This window comes from Podarcis pityusensis (genome assembly GCF_964106645.2).
Source record: "Podarcis pityusensis genome assembly, chromosome: 13".
In the NCBI taxonomy this organism is placed as follows: domain Eukaryota; kingdom Metazoa; phylum Chordata; class Lepidosauria; order Squamata; family Lacertidae; genus Podarcis; species Podarcis pityusensis.
Window position 1 is genome coordinate 12,958,169 of NC_138038.1, and position 13,107 is coordinate 12,971,275.

The following is a 13,107-nucleotide window of genomic DNA, read 5'->3' on the forward strand; positions in this document are numbered from 1 at the left end:
AAGTTCAACACCAAACCTCATCTCTGGAGCACAAAAAAGCCTCCAGTAAATTAAGGCTGTGATAGCAGCCACGAAATTAAAATCGGAAGAAATGTCAATCCGAAGGAAACCCAGCTGATGTTTGGTCCGATTTAGCGCTAAAGATCAGGTTTTCCCCAGGGGAAAGTTGCAGGGCAAATGGAAGTTTGGATGAGCCTAGAATCATAACCAATCAGGGCTAGATTGGCATCCATCTGTCTCGGGAGACAACAGAGGAGTAGTCCTTTGGTCAAACTGTTGGAGGTTTACAGGAGAGACCAGTACAGGAAAGACATGTTTTGTTGCATCTGGTCAGGGATAAAGGGGGAAGGAAAGGGCTTCCAAATCAGAAGGTGGCAAGAACTTTATCCAGAAATGAAGCACAGGGATTTCCTTTATTATAATTTTTTAAATGAAGTAAGCTCCATAGGCACAAACACTGTATTTGCAATTTATGTGCATTAAACTTGTGCACATTCAGCTTTATTTGCTTGGCAAAAAAATAAAAATGGGTTGGACGTCCTGGAAATAAACCTTTGGCAGTCTCACTTGCCACTGAACTCAGTGTGCTTTGACTATACATAATTTTGGTTTTAGGCACTTTCTCTAGAACGTCAACCCACCATAAGCTGAGAGTCACCCTTGCTTCAGACCTTCATGCAACTTTCATGAAAGGAATTTTAAATGATGATATTCCAAAAGACAAAACTAAATTTTTCTTATACGCAACGTCTGCAGCAAGAATCCTGGTGGCTCAGTATTGGAAAGGGAATCAGTTACCCACTAGGGGAGAGTGGTTATGTAAGCTTTCAGAATACTTCGAAATAGCCAAATTGACAGACATAATAAGACAAAAACCAAAAAGTGAAGTAAAAAAAGAATGGGAGTGCCTAAATGAATACCTTAAAAGTCAAGGTTCGAGGACAGAAATCTGTCTGAGTCTGGAATAACCTGGTGAAGTGAAAGGATAAGAAAGAGGGATTTATATCTAGATGTTAGGATAGAAATGATAAGGAAAATAGGAAGACACAATGAGAGATAAAGGAGGTGCTGTGGGATTGGTGAAAGTCAATGGTTTTTTTTTTAGTGTTTGTTTTTTGTTTTGTTTTTGTTTTTTGAATGTTGGTTTTTGTGTGTTGTGCATTGTTATTTTTCGATATTTTTCGTGTTGCTGTGTGGAAAATCCTAATAAAATTTATTTAAAAAATTTAAAAAAGAAAGGTGAAAGGGGGCTTCTAAGGACACACCCTTAGAACATACACGATCGAGAACCCACTTAACACAAGGTTCTTGACTGTAGGGGAGGTTCAATAGAGCATGCTTAGAAGAGACTCCCCCCATTTTCAGGCCTTCACAGTTGGAAATAAACCTGATGGGGGCAAGGGTAAAGAGGCCCCCTCGCTCGCAAAGGCCTATCTGAGTTGATCCAATACAAATAACAACGTCTGAACGGAGCTAGAGGCAAAACTGCATTTATTGTTACAAGTACAAAGAAGCGCAGAGGGTCCTTGCAAGCCTCAGAGCTACAGAATGCACGACATTTTGCTCTTGACTTGACTCAGGGTTTCCTCACACGCACACACGAGGTCACAGCAGAGGTATCGGCAGCGCACTAACTTCAGGCTTTGGGAAATGGGACCGAAGGGAGAGGTAGATCTCTTCTGCCCTCAGATGGTGCAGTTAAGTTCCCCGAAGCGCCGGCACTTCATCACTTTCAGGTAGGTCTCCACCTTGTGCAGGTCCTTCTTGAAGCAGGACAGAAGGCCGTAGTTTTTCAGCAGAGCGTCTTCGCTCCGGAGGTTGACGTCAAATTTGTCATAGGTGGGTCTGAGCAGCTGGGCGCCCCGTGAGCTCCCGTCCTCCAGCTCCTGTGGGAAAAAACGCTCTTGCAAATGGGAAAGGTACTACGACAGACCTTGAAAGCCCTAAATGGCCTCGGCCCAGAATACCTGAAGGAGCGTCTCCACTCCCATCGTTCAGCCCGGACACTGAGGTCCAGCTCCAAGGACCTTCTGCCGGTTCCCACGCTGCGAGAAGTGAGGTTACAGGGAACCAGGCAGAGGGCCTTCTTGGTAGTGGCACCCGCCCTGTGGAACGCCCTCTTATCAGATATCAAGGAAATAAAACTATTTGTCTTTTGGAAGACATCTGAAGGCAGCTCTGTTTAGGGAAGTTTTTAATGTTTGATGTTTAATTGTGCTTTTAATATTCTGTTGGGAGCCGCCCAGAGTGGCTGGGGAAACCCAGCCAGATGTGCGGGGTATAAATAAATTATTATTATTAGGAAACATGGCCCCAAATCCCAAACTTGGGAGATTTTGAAAATTTCCCACCATTTGCTTCATGACTAATTACGACAACCGCTGCCCTGTGTTGTAGGTGGGCAGAGGCTTGCATGCAGCCCCTGGAATGGGAGAAGACAGGTGGAAGGTGTCTATTGGCAACCATTTGAAGCCTATCTCTAGGTCAGGCTTCCTCAACCTCGGCCCTCCAGATGTTTTTGGCCTACAACTCCCATCATCCCTAGCTAGCAGGACCAGTGGTAAGGGATGCTGGGAATTGTAGTCTCAAGACATCTGGAGGGCTGAGGTTGAGGAAGCCTGCTATAGGTACTTCTCAGCCTGGCTGCAAAATTGAGTAAGAGGCCTTGCAAAGGCAGTTCTGCAATGGATGGGTTGAGATGCAGCAACAGCAATGTGGGACTCAGCAGCAGTTACTGTTTCCGGCTTTCCCCCAAATGTGGCTTAATTGCAAGTTGAGAGCTTTAAATGCCTTGTTAGTAAAGGTAAAGGGACCCCTGACCATTAGGTCCAGTCGTGGCCAACTCGGGGGTTGTGGCGCTCACCTCGCTTTAAAGGCCGAGGGAGCCGGCGTACAGCTTCCGGGTCATGTGGCCAGCATGACTAAGCCGCTTCTGGCAAACCAGAGCAGCGCATGGAAATGCCATTTACCTTCCTGCCGGAGCGGTACCTATTTATCTACTTGCACTTTGAGGTGCTTTCGAACTGCTAGGTTGGCAGGAGCAGGGACGAGCAACGGGAGCTCACCCCGTCGCGGGGATTCGAACCGCCAACCTTCTGATCAGCAAGTCCTAGGCTCTGAGGTTTAACCCACATCGCCACCCGCGTCCCAAATGCCTTGTTGGGTGAGGCCAAAAGAGAAGCTCACATGAGCACAACTTGCATTCTTCAGCAACTGGAGTTCAGAGGCATCTTGTCTCCAATATTGGGAGTTAGCACACAGTCGTCGTGGTTAGTAGGGTGATCAAAACTGTAGCTTCACTCAAAGGCAGCTGCTTGCCCCTTTGCCCCTTGGGAACAGATGGCTTACCCTCATAAGAGTCTGGATGCCTTCTTCCAAGTCTTGGAGTTTTTCATACACTCTGTCCGAAGTCCCAAAGACCAGACTATTAGTGAAGACCCTGCTTAGGAACCGTACAGGACCTAGCCAGGACTGAATGAGAGTCAGCGAAAACCTGAGCAGCTCCATGTCCTTGAAGGGAAAATAAACAAAGAGGCCAGTGTTAAAAAGAACCATAATGAGCCACTCATTTCCCTCCCATCATAGCCTTCAAGACTGAAGACACTCTCTTAAGTACGTCATCTCTGTGCCATACCAGCTTTGCACAAGCAAAGCAAAAGGTTGTTGTGGTTGTTGTGGTGGCCCCACAACCTTGGGATTCGTTCCCTGGAGGACTCGCCAAAACCTGAACCTGTACATCAGGGGTGGGGAATCTATGGCCTTCTTGATGGCCGCTCCCATCCTTGACCACTGATCACATTGGTGGATGAAACTGATGCGGTTTGGAGCCCCTGTGTTTCCATTAGAGCAACAAATGTTGGGTCGGATCAAGGAAATGGTTTGAGAGGGAATGCTGTGCCCTGGGTTCAATGTGTGCCTCTTTGTACTTACAGCCCTCTCCATCCAACCCAATAACAAGGTAGATAACTGTGTAGTAATTATTATACTTTTCCTGTCCTTGAGCATCAAACGTCAACCTAAATAAGGGCACCACCTCCAGAAGATGTACAGCAGGGGTGGGGAAACCTGTGATGTCAAACTCCCAGATGTCAAACGCCCTCAAAATCTTAGTTCCAATCGGATTTCTTTCCTTGCACTGCGACTAATAGGTTAAGGGAGCCCTGACCATTAGGTCCAGTCGTGACTGACTCTGGGGTTGCGGCGCTCATCTCGCTTTATTGGCCGAGGGAGTCGGCGTACAGCTTCCGGGTCATGTGGCCAGCATGACTAAGCCGCTTCTGACGAACCAGAGCAGTGCACGGAAACGCCGTTTACCTTCCTACTGGAGCGGTACCTATTTATCTACTTGCACTTTGACGTGCTTTTGAACTGCTAGGTTGGCAGGAGCAGGGACCGAGCAACAGGAGCTCACCCCATTGCAGGGATTCGAACCGCCGACCTTCTGATAGGCAAGTCCTAGGCTCTGTGGTTTAACCCACAGCGCCACCCACATCCCTAGATAATGGTATACTAATTATTATACTTTTTCCGTCCTTGAGCACCAAACGTCAACCTAAATAAGGGCACCACCTCCAGAAGATGTACAGCAGGGGTGGGGAAACCTGTGGTGTCAAACTCCCAGATGTCAAACACCCTCAAAATCTTAGTTCCAATCGGATTTCTTTCCTTGCACTGCTACTAATACTGAAGAAGAAGAAGAAGAAGAAGAAGAAGAAGAAGAAGAAGATCTCCCAAATGCCATGTCTGGCTTAACCCCATGACCCAAAGGTACCTCTTAAGGACTTGGGCAGAGGACTTTCCCAGCCCTATTCCAGGAAACCCTTACATTTAATTGAAGTATACCTGGAGCCATTTGCTCGAGTGGGATTCAATTGCATACCGGCTAATTTAGTAGTTGGTCTGCACAACAAAACTGCTTCTGAATCTGATTTTTTTCTGCAGGAAGGAAAGTGAAGGGGAAAACACTGGAAAGGGTGGAATAAGGCTTGCCTTGATGCAACATCATCTAACCTACCCTCAAACAAATCAGAATGGATGCTCATTAAACAGTAGGCATTTAGGTTCTCTGCAAACAAATAAGATTGCTCCGGAATGAGGTTGTCAGGAAGCGCCCTTGATAACTTGCTAAAGAGTAGTGAATGCCAGATGATGCTTATAAAGCTGGCGGAGGGCATTCTCTCAATGGGCACGAATGGCTGGGAACATTCCTTCCTCAGTGATGGAATAGTTACGTTGTTTGGGACAAGTTATGTTCAGATGGCAGCTGGAGAGAAAATGGGATTGTAAAGTATTGTTGCAGAAGTTGGGAGCTGCCCCACTGTTCGCCAAGTGGGACAATGCGAAGCTAAACACACAAAACACGGAAATTCCAGATTTTGCACCTTGATGCAGCCATTCCATAAAATAATCAATAAACACACAAGACGGATCAGATGAAGACAGAGAACTTAGATCTGGTCAAACGTACCAGTCTTTTTCCAAATGGCGCATCTTATCGGAGGAAATAATTCCTGAACATTGAGATACCACTTTAGTGGTTAACTTATCTGATAGAACTTTAAAAACCAGAGGAATCTCGAGTATTAAATCTAGGTCTAGGTTTTGTTCCTACTCCCAAGTATTCTGCATTTCAAACCAGGATGGATTTATTTAAATTAATTTTAGACTCTGTGAAAGGATTCGGTGGAACTGTAACAACCCTTCATGTGGATTATTGGACTCTATGAACAGACAGGTGGAATAGACACTTATACATGTATGGACCTTAGGCATGAACAGACTATAGAATGAACTGACCCACTGGGTCTTCTGCTTTTTTCGTTGAAATCTACAATTTGATACAATGAATAGCATACCTTTATTTATTCAAAAGTGCAGCCGGTTACGTCTTGTGTGTTTATTGAGTATGTTTCACGTAACCATAGATTTGTTGTTGTTTTGCTAATTCCATAAAATAAGGCAACAAGGGGGGGGGGCAACCTACTGTTCTTTGCTGGGCATCGTCCTTCCCTGTGGGCGCAGGGATGGTTTCGGAATAACAGTACGAAGACGGAGAGTTTTTGTTGGAGTACCGCTGGGCTTCTGAGATGTAGGAACGTTCCTGTAAACAAACAAACAAACAAACAAAAAACAAAAGCCACAAAATGCTACGAGGGTTGCTTCCTCCATCCACTGTTTAGCCAGGAGCAAAGGTGAAGTAGAGGCTGGATTAGGGGCTGCCAAGCCAAGTTATAATTATGCTTGAGCGTCACTCAGCCGCTGTCAGAAGGAATGATGATATAGAAACCAAATGGATGCATTTCTGAATGGTACACTATGGTGGAATCTACACACATATAAAAAAAACGCTGTGAAAATGCTTTTTTAAAAAACGTTTTGAAAAAGACACAGAATTTGGCATAGCTCGCTGTCGCCATCTACTGTCACATTTTTATATTGCACTTTACAACACGTTCAAAATGTTTTATTTGCAGCTGTATAGCTGAGTCCTATTACTCACAAACTCCTTGAAGGTATCAGCTGCAAGCAGGTGAAGATGCTGTGCCCTTATAACTGCGTTGGCAAACAGGCTGGAGAGGGGCATTGTGGGAAAGGCCGTTGTTCCCTTCGGCCATTGCAGGGCCAAGATAGTCAGTGCAATGACAAACAGAGAAGAAGGTCTGGAAGCTGCAAAAGAAGATGGAGGCTGAGATTCTCAGATCAAAGAAGAGTACTTTGCAATGCGTGCAACATAATTGAAAGAAGCAACGTGACACCTAAGCAGCTCCTTTAAATCCATGCTTTGTGCAAATCTTGCAATGTGATATATTTTGCTAAAGCCGAGCTCCAGTCTAGGTAGATCTCTGTTCATCTCTGAAAAGCCTTATAATCAACCTGTAAAAACAGCGATGGGGAATCTGTGGCTCTCAAGATGTGATATGACTCCAACTCTCACCAGCCCCAGCCCATGTTGCCAGCAATCAAGGATGATGGGTGCTGGAGTTCAATGACGTCTGGAGAGTCACATCGCCTTTTCAAGTGAGCAAAGTTAAAGGTTATAAAATTCGAGCTGCTATAGAGCTCAGATTTCACTTCTTCTACAATGACCTTAGGGATGCGGGCGGGGCTGTGGGTTAAACCACAGAGCCTAGGGCTTGCCGATCAGAAGGTCAGCGGTTCGAATCCCCGCAACGGGGTGAGCTCCTGTTGCTCGGTCCCTGCTCCTGCCAACCTAGCAGTTGAAAGCACGTCAAAGTGCAAGTAGATAAATAGGTACCGCTACAGCGGGAAGGTAAACAGCGTTTCCGTGTGCTGCTCTGGTTCATCAGAAGCGGCTTAGTCATGCTGGCCACGTGACCCGGAAGCTGTACGCCGGCTCCCTCAGCCAATAAAGCAAGATGAGCGCCGCAACCCCAGAGTCAGTCACAACTGGACCTAATAGTCAGGGGTCCCTTTACTTTTACAGTGACCTTACAAGGTCGTAGCTTCTTTTTGAGCGAATTAAACTAAACTTTGCTAAACCCGGACTGTTTTCTGTTACCTGGTTATACCACTGAGAGTTGCCTCTGAACCGCACAACCGTCTTTTCTGGAGAAATATACATTTAGTAAAGTGTGAGCCCTCCCAGCGTTCTTCCAGAGGAAGCCATGGCATTTAAAACAGTTATTGACTGTTCAACATATGCCCAGGTGAGATAGTTATCCTCCTTTGGGATGGGGGCAGGTTTGGCAAAATAATTCTTGCCAGTTCTTGCTGCTGGCATAGGCAGGCGGGTTGGAGGTTGTATTCCAACTCACCTTTTCTATTATTTCTTCAAATAGATTAGAAAGGCAAATCTAGGCAGCCACCTTCTGGCACCCTCACCCCGGTATTTGGGCTCTAAACTAGAAGCAAGATTTGCTGGGAAAGACAAATACCTTATACCTGGTCAGACCTATGGTCTTAACAGCCCACCTGCACTGAATTGTTAGTCACCTTTCTGAGACCTTCTGCAAGAGATCTTTTAGCTAGAAATGTTGGGGACTCAAGTAAGCAGCTGCAATGTACACGGTGCAAGTAGTCTGCCTCTCTGCTGGGGAGCTGGCATTTGAAACAAGCAGCCTGCACCTTGTCTGACGTTTGGTGTGGAGCAAAACGAATGGGGAAAACGAGAGCAAAATGGAAGCAGTCATTGGTGCATGCAGACAGCAGGGGGTGGATGTTTCCCAAGCACGCCCCAATCTTCCCTTCAGAATCATTGCCTGACTCTTGAGGTGCCCTTACTATCACTTTTCAAGATGAGGTGAGTTCTTTTTTGCAGTGGTGTACCATGGACTGCAAGAAGATCAAACCTAACCATTCTTAAGGAAATCAGCTCAGTGAGTGCTAACTGGAAGGACAGATCCTGAAGCTGAGACTTCAATACTTTGGCCACCTCATGAGAAGAGAAGACTCCCTGGAAAAAACCCTGATGTTGGGAAAGATGGAGGGCACAAGGAGAAGGGGACGACAGAGGACAGGATGGTTGGACAGTGTTCTCGAAGCTACCAGCATGAGTTTGACCAAACTGCGAGAGGCAGTGGAAGACAGGAGTGCCTGGTGTGCTCTGGTCCATGGGGTCACGAAGAGTCGGACACGACTAAATGACTAAACAACAACAACAACAAAGTGGTAAACTGTGAAGTGCAGGAGCTCATAGCCATGCCTTTGAAGAGAAATTCAACATGTAGGCAGTTGTGTTGAATACACACACAAACACACAACATAGCATTACAGCCAATTCATTAGGAACAGCATGATTGCAATCCTGTGTGTAGTTTCTCGGGATGTAAGGAGGCCATGATTTCAATCCTGTCCTGTATTCCTCTTTGTCAGCACTGTTTCAATTGTGCTACAGTTTGACTTCTGCTAAAACCTAAATCATCATCATCATTAAAATTTGTAAAATTTGCCCTTCATCTGAAGATCACAGGTTGGTTCACCACATAAAAATACAACACAGTGAGAACACAAAATACATAATAAACCAAAAACAAAACAATGACTCCTTCAATATGAACACAATTAATTATATCGTTAATTACATAATTAATGTCAGTGAATTTCAATGGAAGAAAAACACCAGCAACAGTGCAGAAAATAACACAGTTATGTGATGTTCTTACCGTAAAAAAAATAATTTTTTTAAGTACTGCTCGTATTTCGTGACTTCTGTTACTGATCTCAGGAAAATGCATGAATTGTGGCAATCCCTGTCCTTGTTTTTATTTCTGACAGAAGTCTCCAAATTCACTACTTGGGAGTAAGCGTAGCTCAACTGGTGGAGCAGGAGGCTCTTAATCTCAGGGTTAAGATGGTTTGCAGGCTTAGCAGCAGTTTGAATGGCAGCAGTTTTCTTCCCCTCCACCCCAAGCTTGTCAAATTGGGCACAGGAGCCACTGGGCTGATAGCTGGAGTGGGGAAGATTTAGACTTCCAAAGCATGTCACCCACATACAGTCCATGTTTCATCACTTAGCTTGTTAAGCATGTTGAATTCTTACTATTACCTGAACTTACCTGACAGTTGTACCTATTTGCATGACAGACTCCCCTGCCCTGCCCTCCAAGATTGCTGGATCTCATTTTGCTCCTGGTATCACAAAACCCAAAGTTACGAATTTGCTTAATATTAGCACAGAGAACGACATCCATCAAAGCAGCAGCTAATTCCCAGATATCATCTTAACTTGGATTGCCACCTTTCTGATGCACAGAGATTTCCATAACTTTAGCAGCTGCCCAACCAGCCAAAATGTAACAGGTGAACATTTTCCCCATGAGGAAATCTGCACCCATTGGATTTCTGCAGAACTTGTTGTTATAAAGGACACAGAATCTCTTTCATTCAGAAATATGGCAACCGCCCTCCTCTTAACATGCAAAAGCATACCTGAATCCATGTCCCGCTGGCAAATCACTGAGATGTTTGAAGGCAGTTTTCCTCTCATCAGTACTACTTAATGCCCCACCTGAGCCATAGTTATATGCCAAGCATATAATGTTTATTGATCGGATGCGTAAATCCATGCTTGCGTTTGCTAACCAGCACATGCAGATGCATATATGTAGAGGCTATCCATGTCAGTTGGCAACAACAAGGGTGTTGACCTGCATCATCAACACCTGGGCAGATGAGATAGGACAACCTGATCTCAGCTGTGTCCACATAGGCTGCTGGTACACCGCCAAAATAGGCTTGCGATCAGGTGGTGGGGTGTCACAATGCCCAGCGAAAATTCCACCATCTTCCTTGCTAGAGACCTCCGGCCAAGGTGAATGTTGGATTTGACTGTTTGTACCTGGTTGTTGGGGATGCGGGTGGCGCTGGGGGTTAAACCACAGAGCCTAGCACTTACTGATCAGAAGGTTGGTGGTTCTAATCCCCGCAATGGGGTGAGCTCCTGTTGCTCGGTCCCTGCTCCTGCCAACCTAGCAGTTCGAAAGCACGTCAAAGTGCAAGTAGATAAATAGGTACCGCTCTGGCGGGAAGGTAAACGGCGTTTCCGTGCGCTGCTCTGGTTCACCACAAGCGGTTTAGTCATGCTGGCCACATGACCCGGAAGCTGTACGCCGGCTCCCTCGGCCAGTAAAGTGAGATGAGCGCCGCAACCCCAGAGTCAGTCACGACTGGACCTAATGGTCAGGGGTCCCTTTACCTTTTACCTTTTTACCTGGTTGTTGACAATTGGAACTAGATTCTGTTGTTGGCATACATGATTGTTGTACCAAATTTCTCTTGCTAGGTGGGGACTACAGGGGCATCATCATCATCATCATCATCATTACCCCACCCATCTGGCTGGGTTTCCCAAGCCACTCAGGGTGGCTACCAAAAGAATATAAAAACATGATAGAACATCAATCCTTAAAAACTTCACTAAACAGGGCTGCCATCAGATGTCTTCTGAAAGTCAGATAGTTGTTTATATCCTTGACATCTGATGGGAGGGCATTCCACAGGGCAGGCGCCACCACCAAGAAGGCCCTCTGCCTGGCTCCCTGTAACCTCACTTCTCGCAGGGAGGGAACCGCCAGAAGGCCCTTGGCACTGGATCTCAGTGTCTGGGCTGAACGATGGGGTTGGAGATGCTCCTTCAGGTATACGGGACTGAGGCTGTTTAGGGCTTTAAAGGTCAGCACCAACACTTTGAATTGTGCTCAGAAACGTACTGGGAGCCAATGTACCAGTAGGTCTTTCAGGACCGGTGTTATATGGTCTCAGCAGCCACTCTCAGTCACCAGTCTAGTTGCTGCATTCTGGATTAGTTGCAGTTTCCGGGTTACCTTCAAAGGTAGCCCCACGTAGAGCGCATTGCAGTAGTCCAAGCGGGAGATAACTAGAGCATGCACCACACTGGCGAGACAGTCTGCATGGAGACTTTCAAAGATGGAGCTTCTTTTTAAACATGGTGGTCAGTTGTTGGTGTTGTTGGCATCCATCTGTCTCAAGAAACAATGGAGTGCACCTGTGGTGATAAAGTCATCTGTAATACTGTTCCTACCCAAATAGACTGCTGGGTCTCAGCAGTGACAGCTCCCAGGGGAACACATCTAGGAACTGGAAGGAATGGGACTGAAAGACGGAGATTGTTGATGCTCCTGTGGACACCAATGAGGTGAGTTCTTTTTTGCAGTGGTGTAGTGGTAAACTGGGACGCGGGTGGCGCTGTGGGTTAAACCACAGAGCCTAGGACTTGCCGATCAGAAGGTCGGCGGTTCGTATCCCCGTGACCGGGTGAGCTCCTGTTGTTTGGTCCCTGCTCCTGCCAACCTAGCAGTTCGAAAGCACGTCAAAGTGCAAGCAGATAAATAGGTACCGCTCCGGCGGGAAGGTAAACGGCGTTTCTGTGTGCTGCTCTGGTTTGCCAGAATCGGCTTAGTCATGCTGGCCACATGACCCGGAAGCTGTACGCCGGCTCCCTCAGCCAATAAAGCGAGATGAGCGCCGCAACCCCAGAGTCGGCCATGACTGGACCTAATGGTCAGGCGTCCCTTTACCTTTTTCGTGATAAACTGTGAAGTGCAGGAGCTCATGGCCATGCCTTTGAAGAGAAATTCAACATGCAGGCAGTTGTGTTGAATACACACACAAACGCACAACATAGCATAACAGCCAATTCATTAGGAACAGCATGATTGCAATCCCGTGTGTAGTTTCTCGGGATGTAAGGGGGCCATGATTTCAATCCTGTCCTGTATTCCTCTTTGTCAGCACTGTTTCCATTGTGCTACAGTTCGGCTTCTGCTAAAACCTAAATCATCATCACCATTATTAAAATTTGTATACTGCCCTTCTTCTGAAGATCACAGGTTGGTTCACTACTAAAAATACAACACAATGAGAACACAAAATACATAATAAAACAAAAACAAAACAATGGCACCTTCAATATGAACACAATTATGTAATCGTTAATTACATAATTAATGTCAGTGCATTTCAATGGAAGGGAAACATCAGCAACAGTGCAGAAAATAACACAGTTATGTGACGTTCTTGGACTTTAAAAAAAAAGTGAATGCTGCTCATATTTCTGTTTGAGTGACTTCTGTTACTGATCTCAGGAAAATGTGTGAATTGTGACAAATCCACTCCACAAAGGGAAAGACTGTTTATGTACATTGCAACAGTTGCATGGATGTTGCTTGCCCAGAGATGGAAGGAAGATAATGTACCTACCAGAGAAGAATGACTAATAAAGATGATGGACTATGCTGAAATGGTGAAAATGACCAGGAAGATCAGAAACCAAGAAGATCATGAATTTAATAAAGAATGAGGGGAAATTATAAGTTACTTAAAAGAACACTGTAAACAATTAAAAATATTGTCAGGATTTTGAAAATACTTGCAATGTAACAAGAACTATGATAAGAATTGAGTTGAAAGGGAATATGGAGAACAGTATATGATGCAGTTGGAAAAGAATAACTATGGAAACCATGGAAGGGGGTGGAGGGAAGTCAAGGGATTCAGAGAATCCTAGGTGTATATGATTATAATCTGTATCTGATTCTAATTGTTAAATGTAAATCTGAATAAATGTTTAATTTTATTTTTTTTTAAATCCATCATGATAAGTTATAGAAACACTATCGCTTTTGGAAA

At 45.4% G+C, this 13,107-nt stretch overlaps 1 protein-coding gene across 1 annotated transcript; it reads right to left on the reverse strand.

Annotated features, from left to right (window-relative positions):
- Positions 1 to 1,474: 1,474 nt before the first annotated feature.
- On the reverse strand, positions 1,475 to 10,041 carry LOC308460544 (somatotropin). The gene is made up of 5 exons (XM_080977099.1): positions 9,889 to 10,041; positions 6,500 to 6,666; positions 5,984 to 6,100; positions 3,349 to 3,510; positions 1,475 to 1,886 (listed from the first exon to the last, which is right to left on the reverse strand). The coding sequence occupies exons 1-5, from the start codon at positions 9,944 to 9,946 to the stop codon at positions 1,686 to 1,688; spliced, it is 705 nt and encodes a 234-aa protein (XP_080833225.1). The 5' UTR covers positions 9,947 to 10,041; the 3' UTR covers positions 1,475 to 1,685.
- Positions 10,042 to 13,107: the final 3,066 nt, after the last annotated feature.

Bases quoted from the DNA above. Each gene is read 5' to 3' on its own strand.
- LOC308460544 (XM_080977099.1), bottom strand. From the start codon at position 9,946: ATGAGAGGAAAACTGCCTTCAAACATCTCAGTGATTTGCCAGCGGGAC. The intron at 6,101-6,499 runs GTGAGTAATAGG...GTTTGTTTACAG, and splicing joins CTGATACCTTCAAGGAGTTT to GAACGTTCCTACATCTCAGA. The intron at 1,887-3,348 runs GTAAGCCATCTG...TTTTTCCCACAG, and splicing joins GCATCCAGACTCTTATGAGG to GAGCTGGAGGACGGGAGCTC.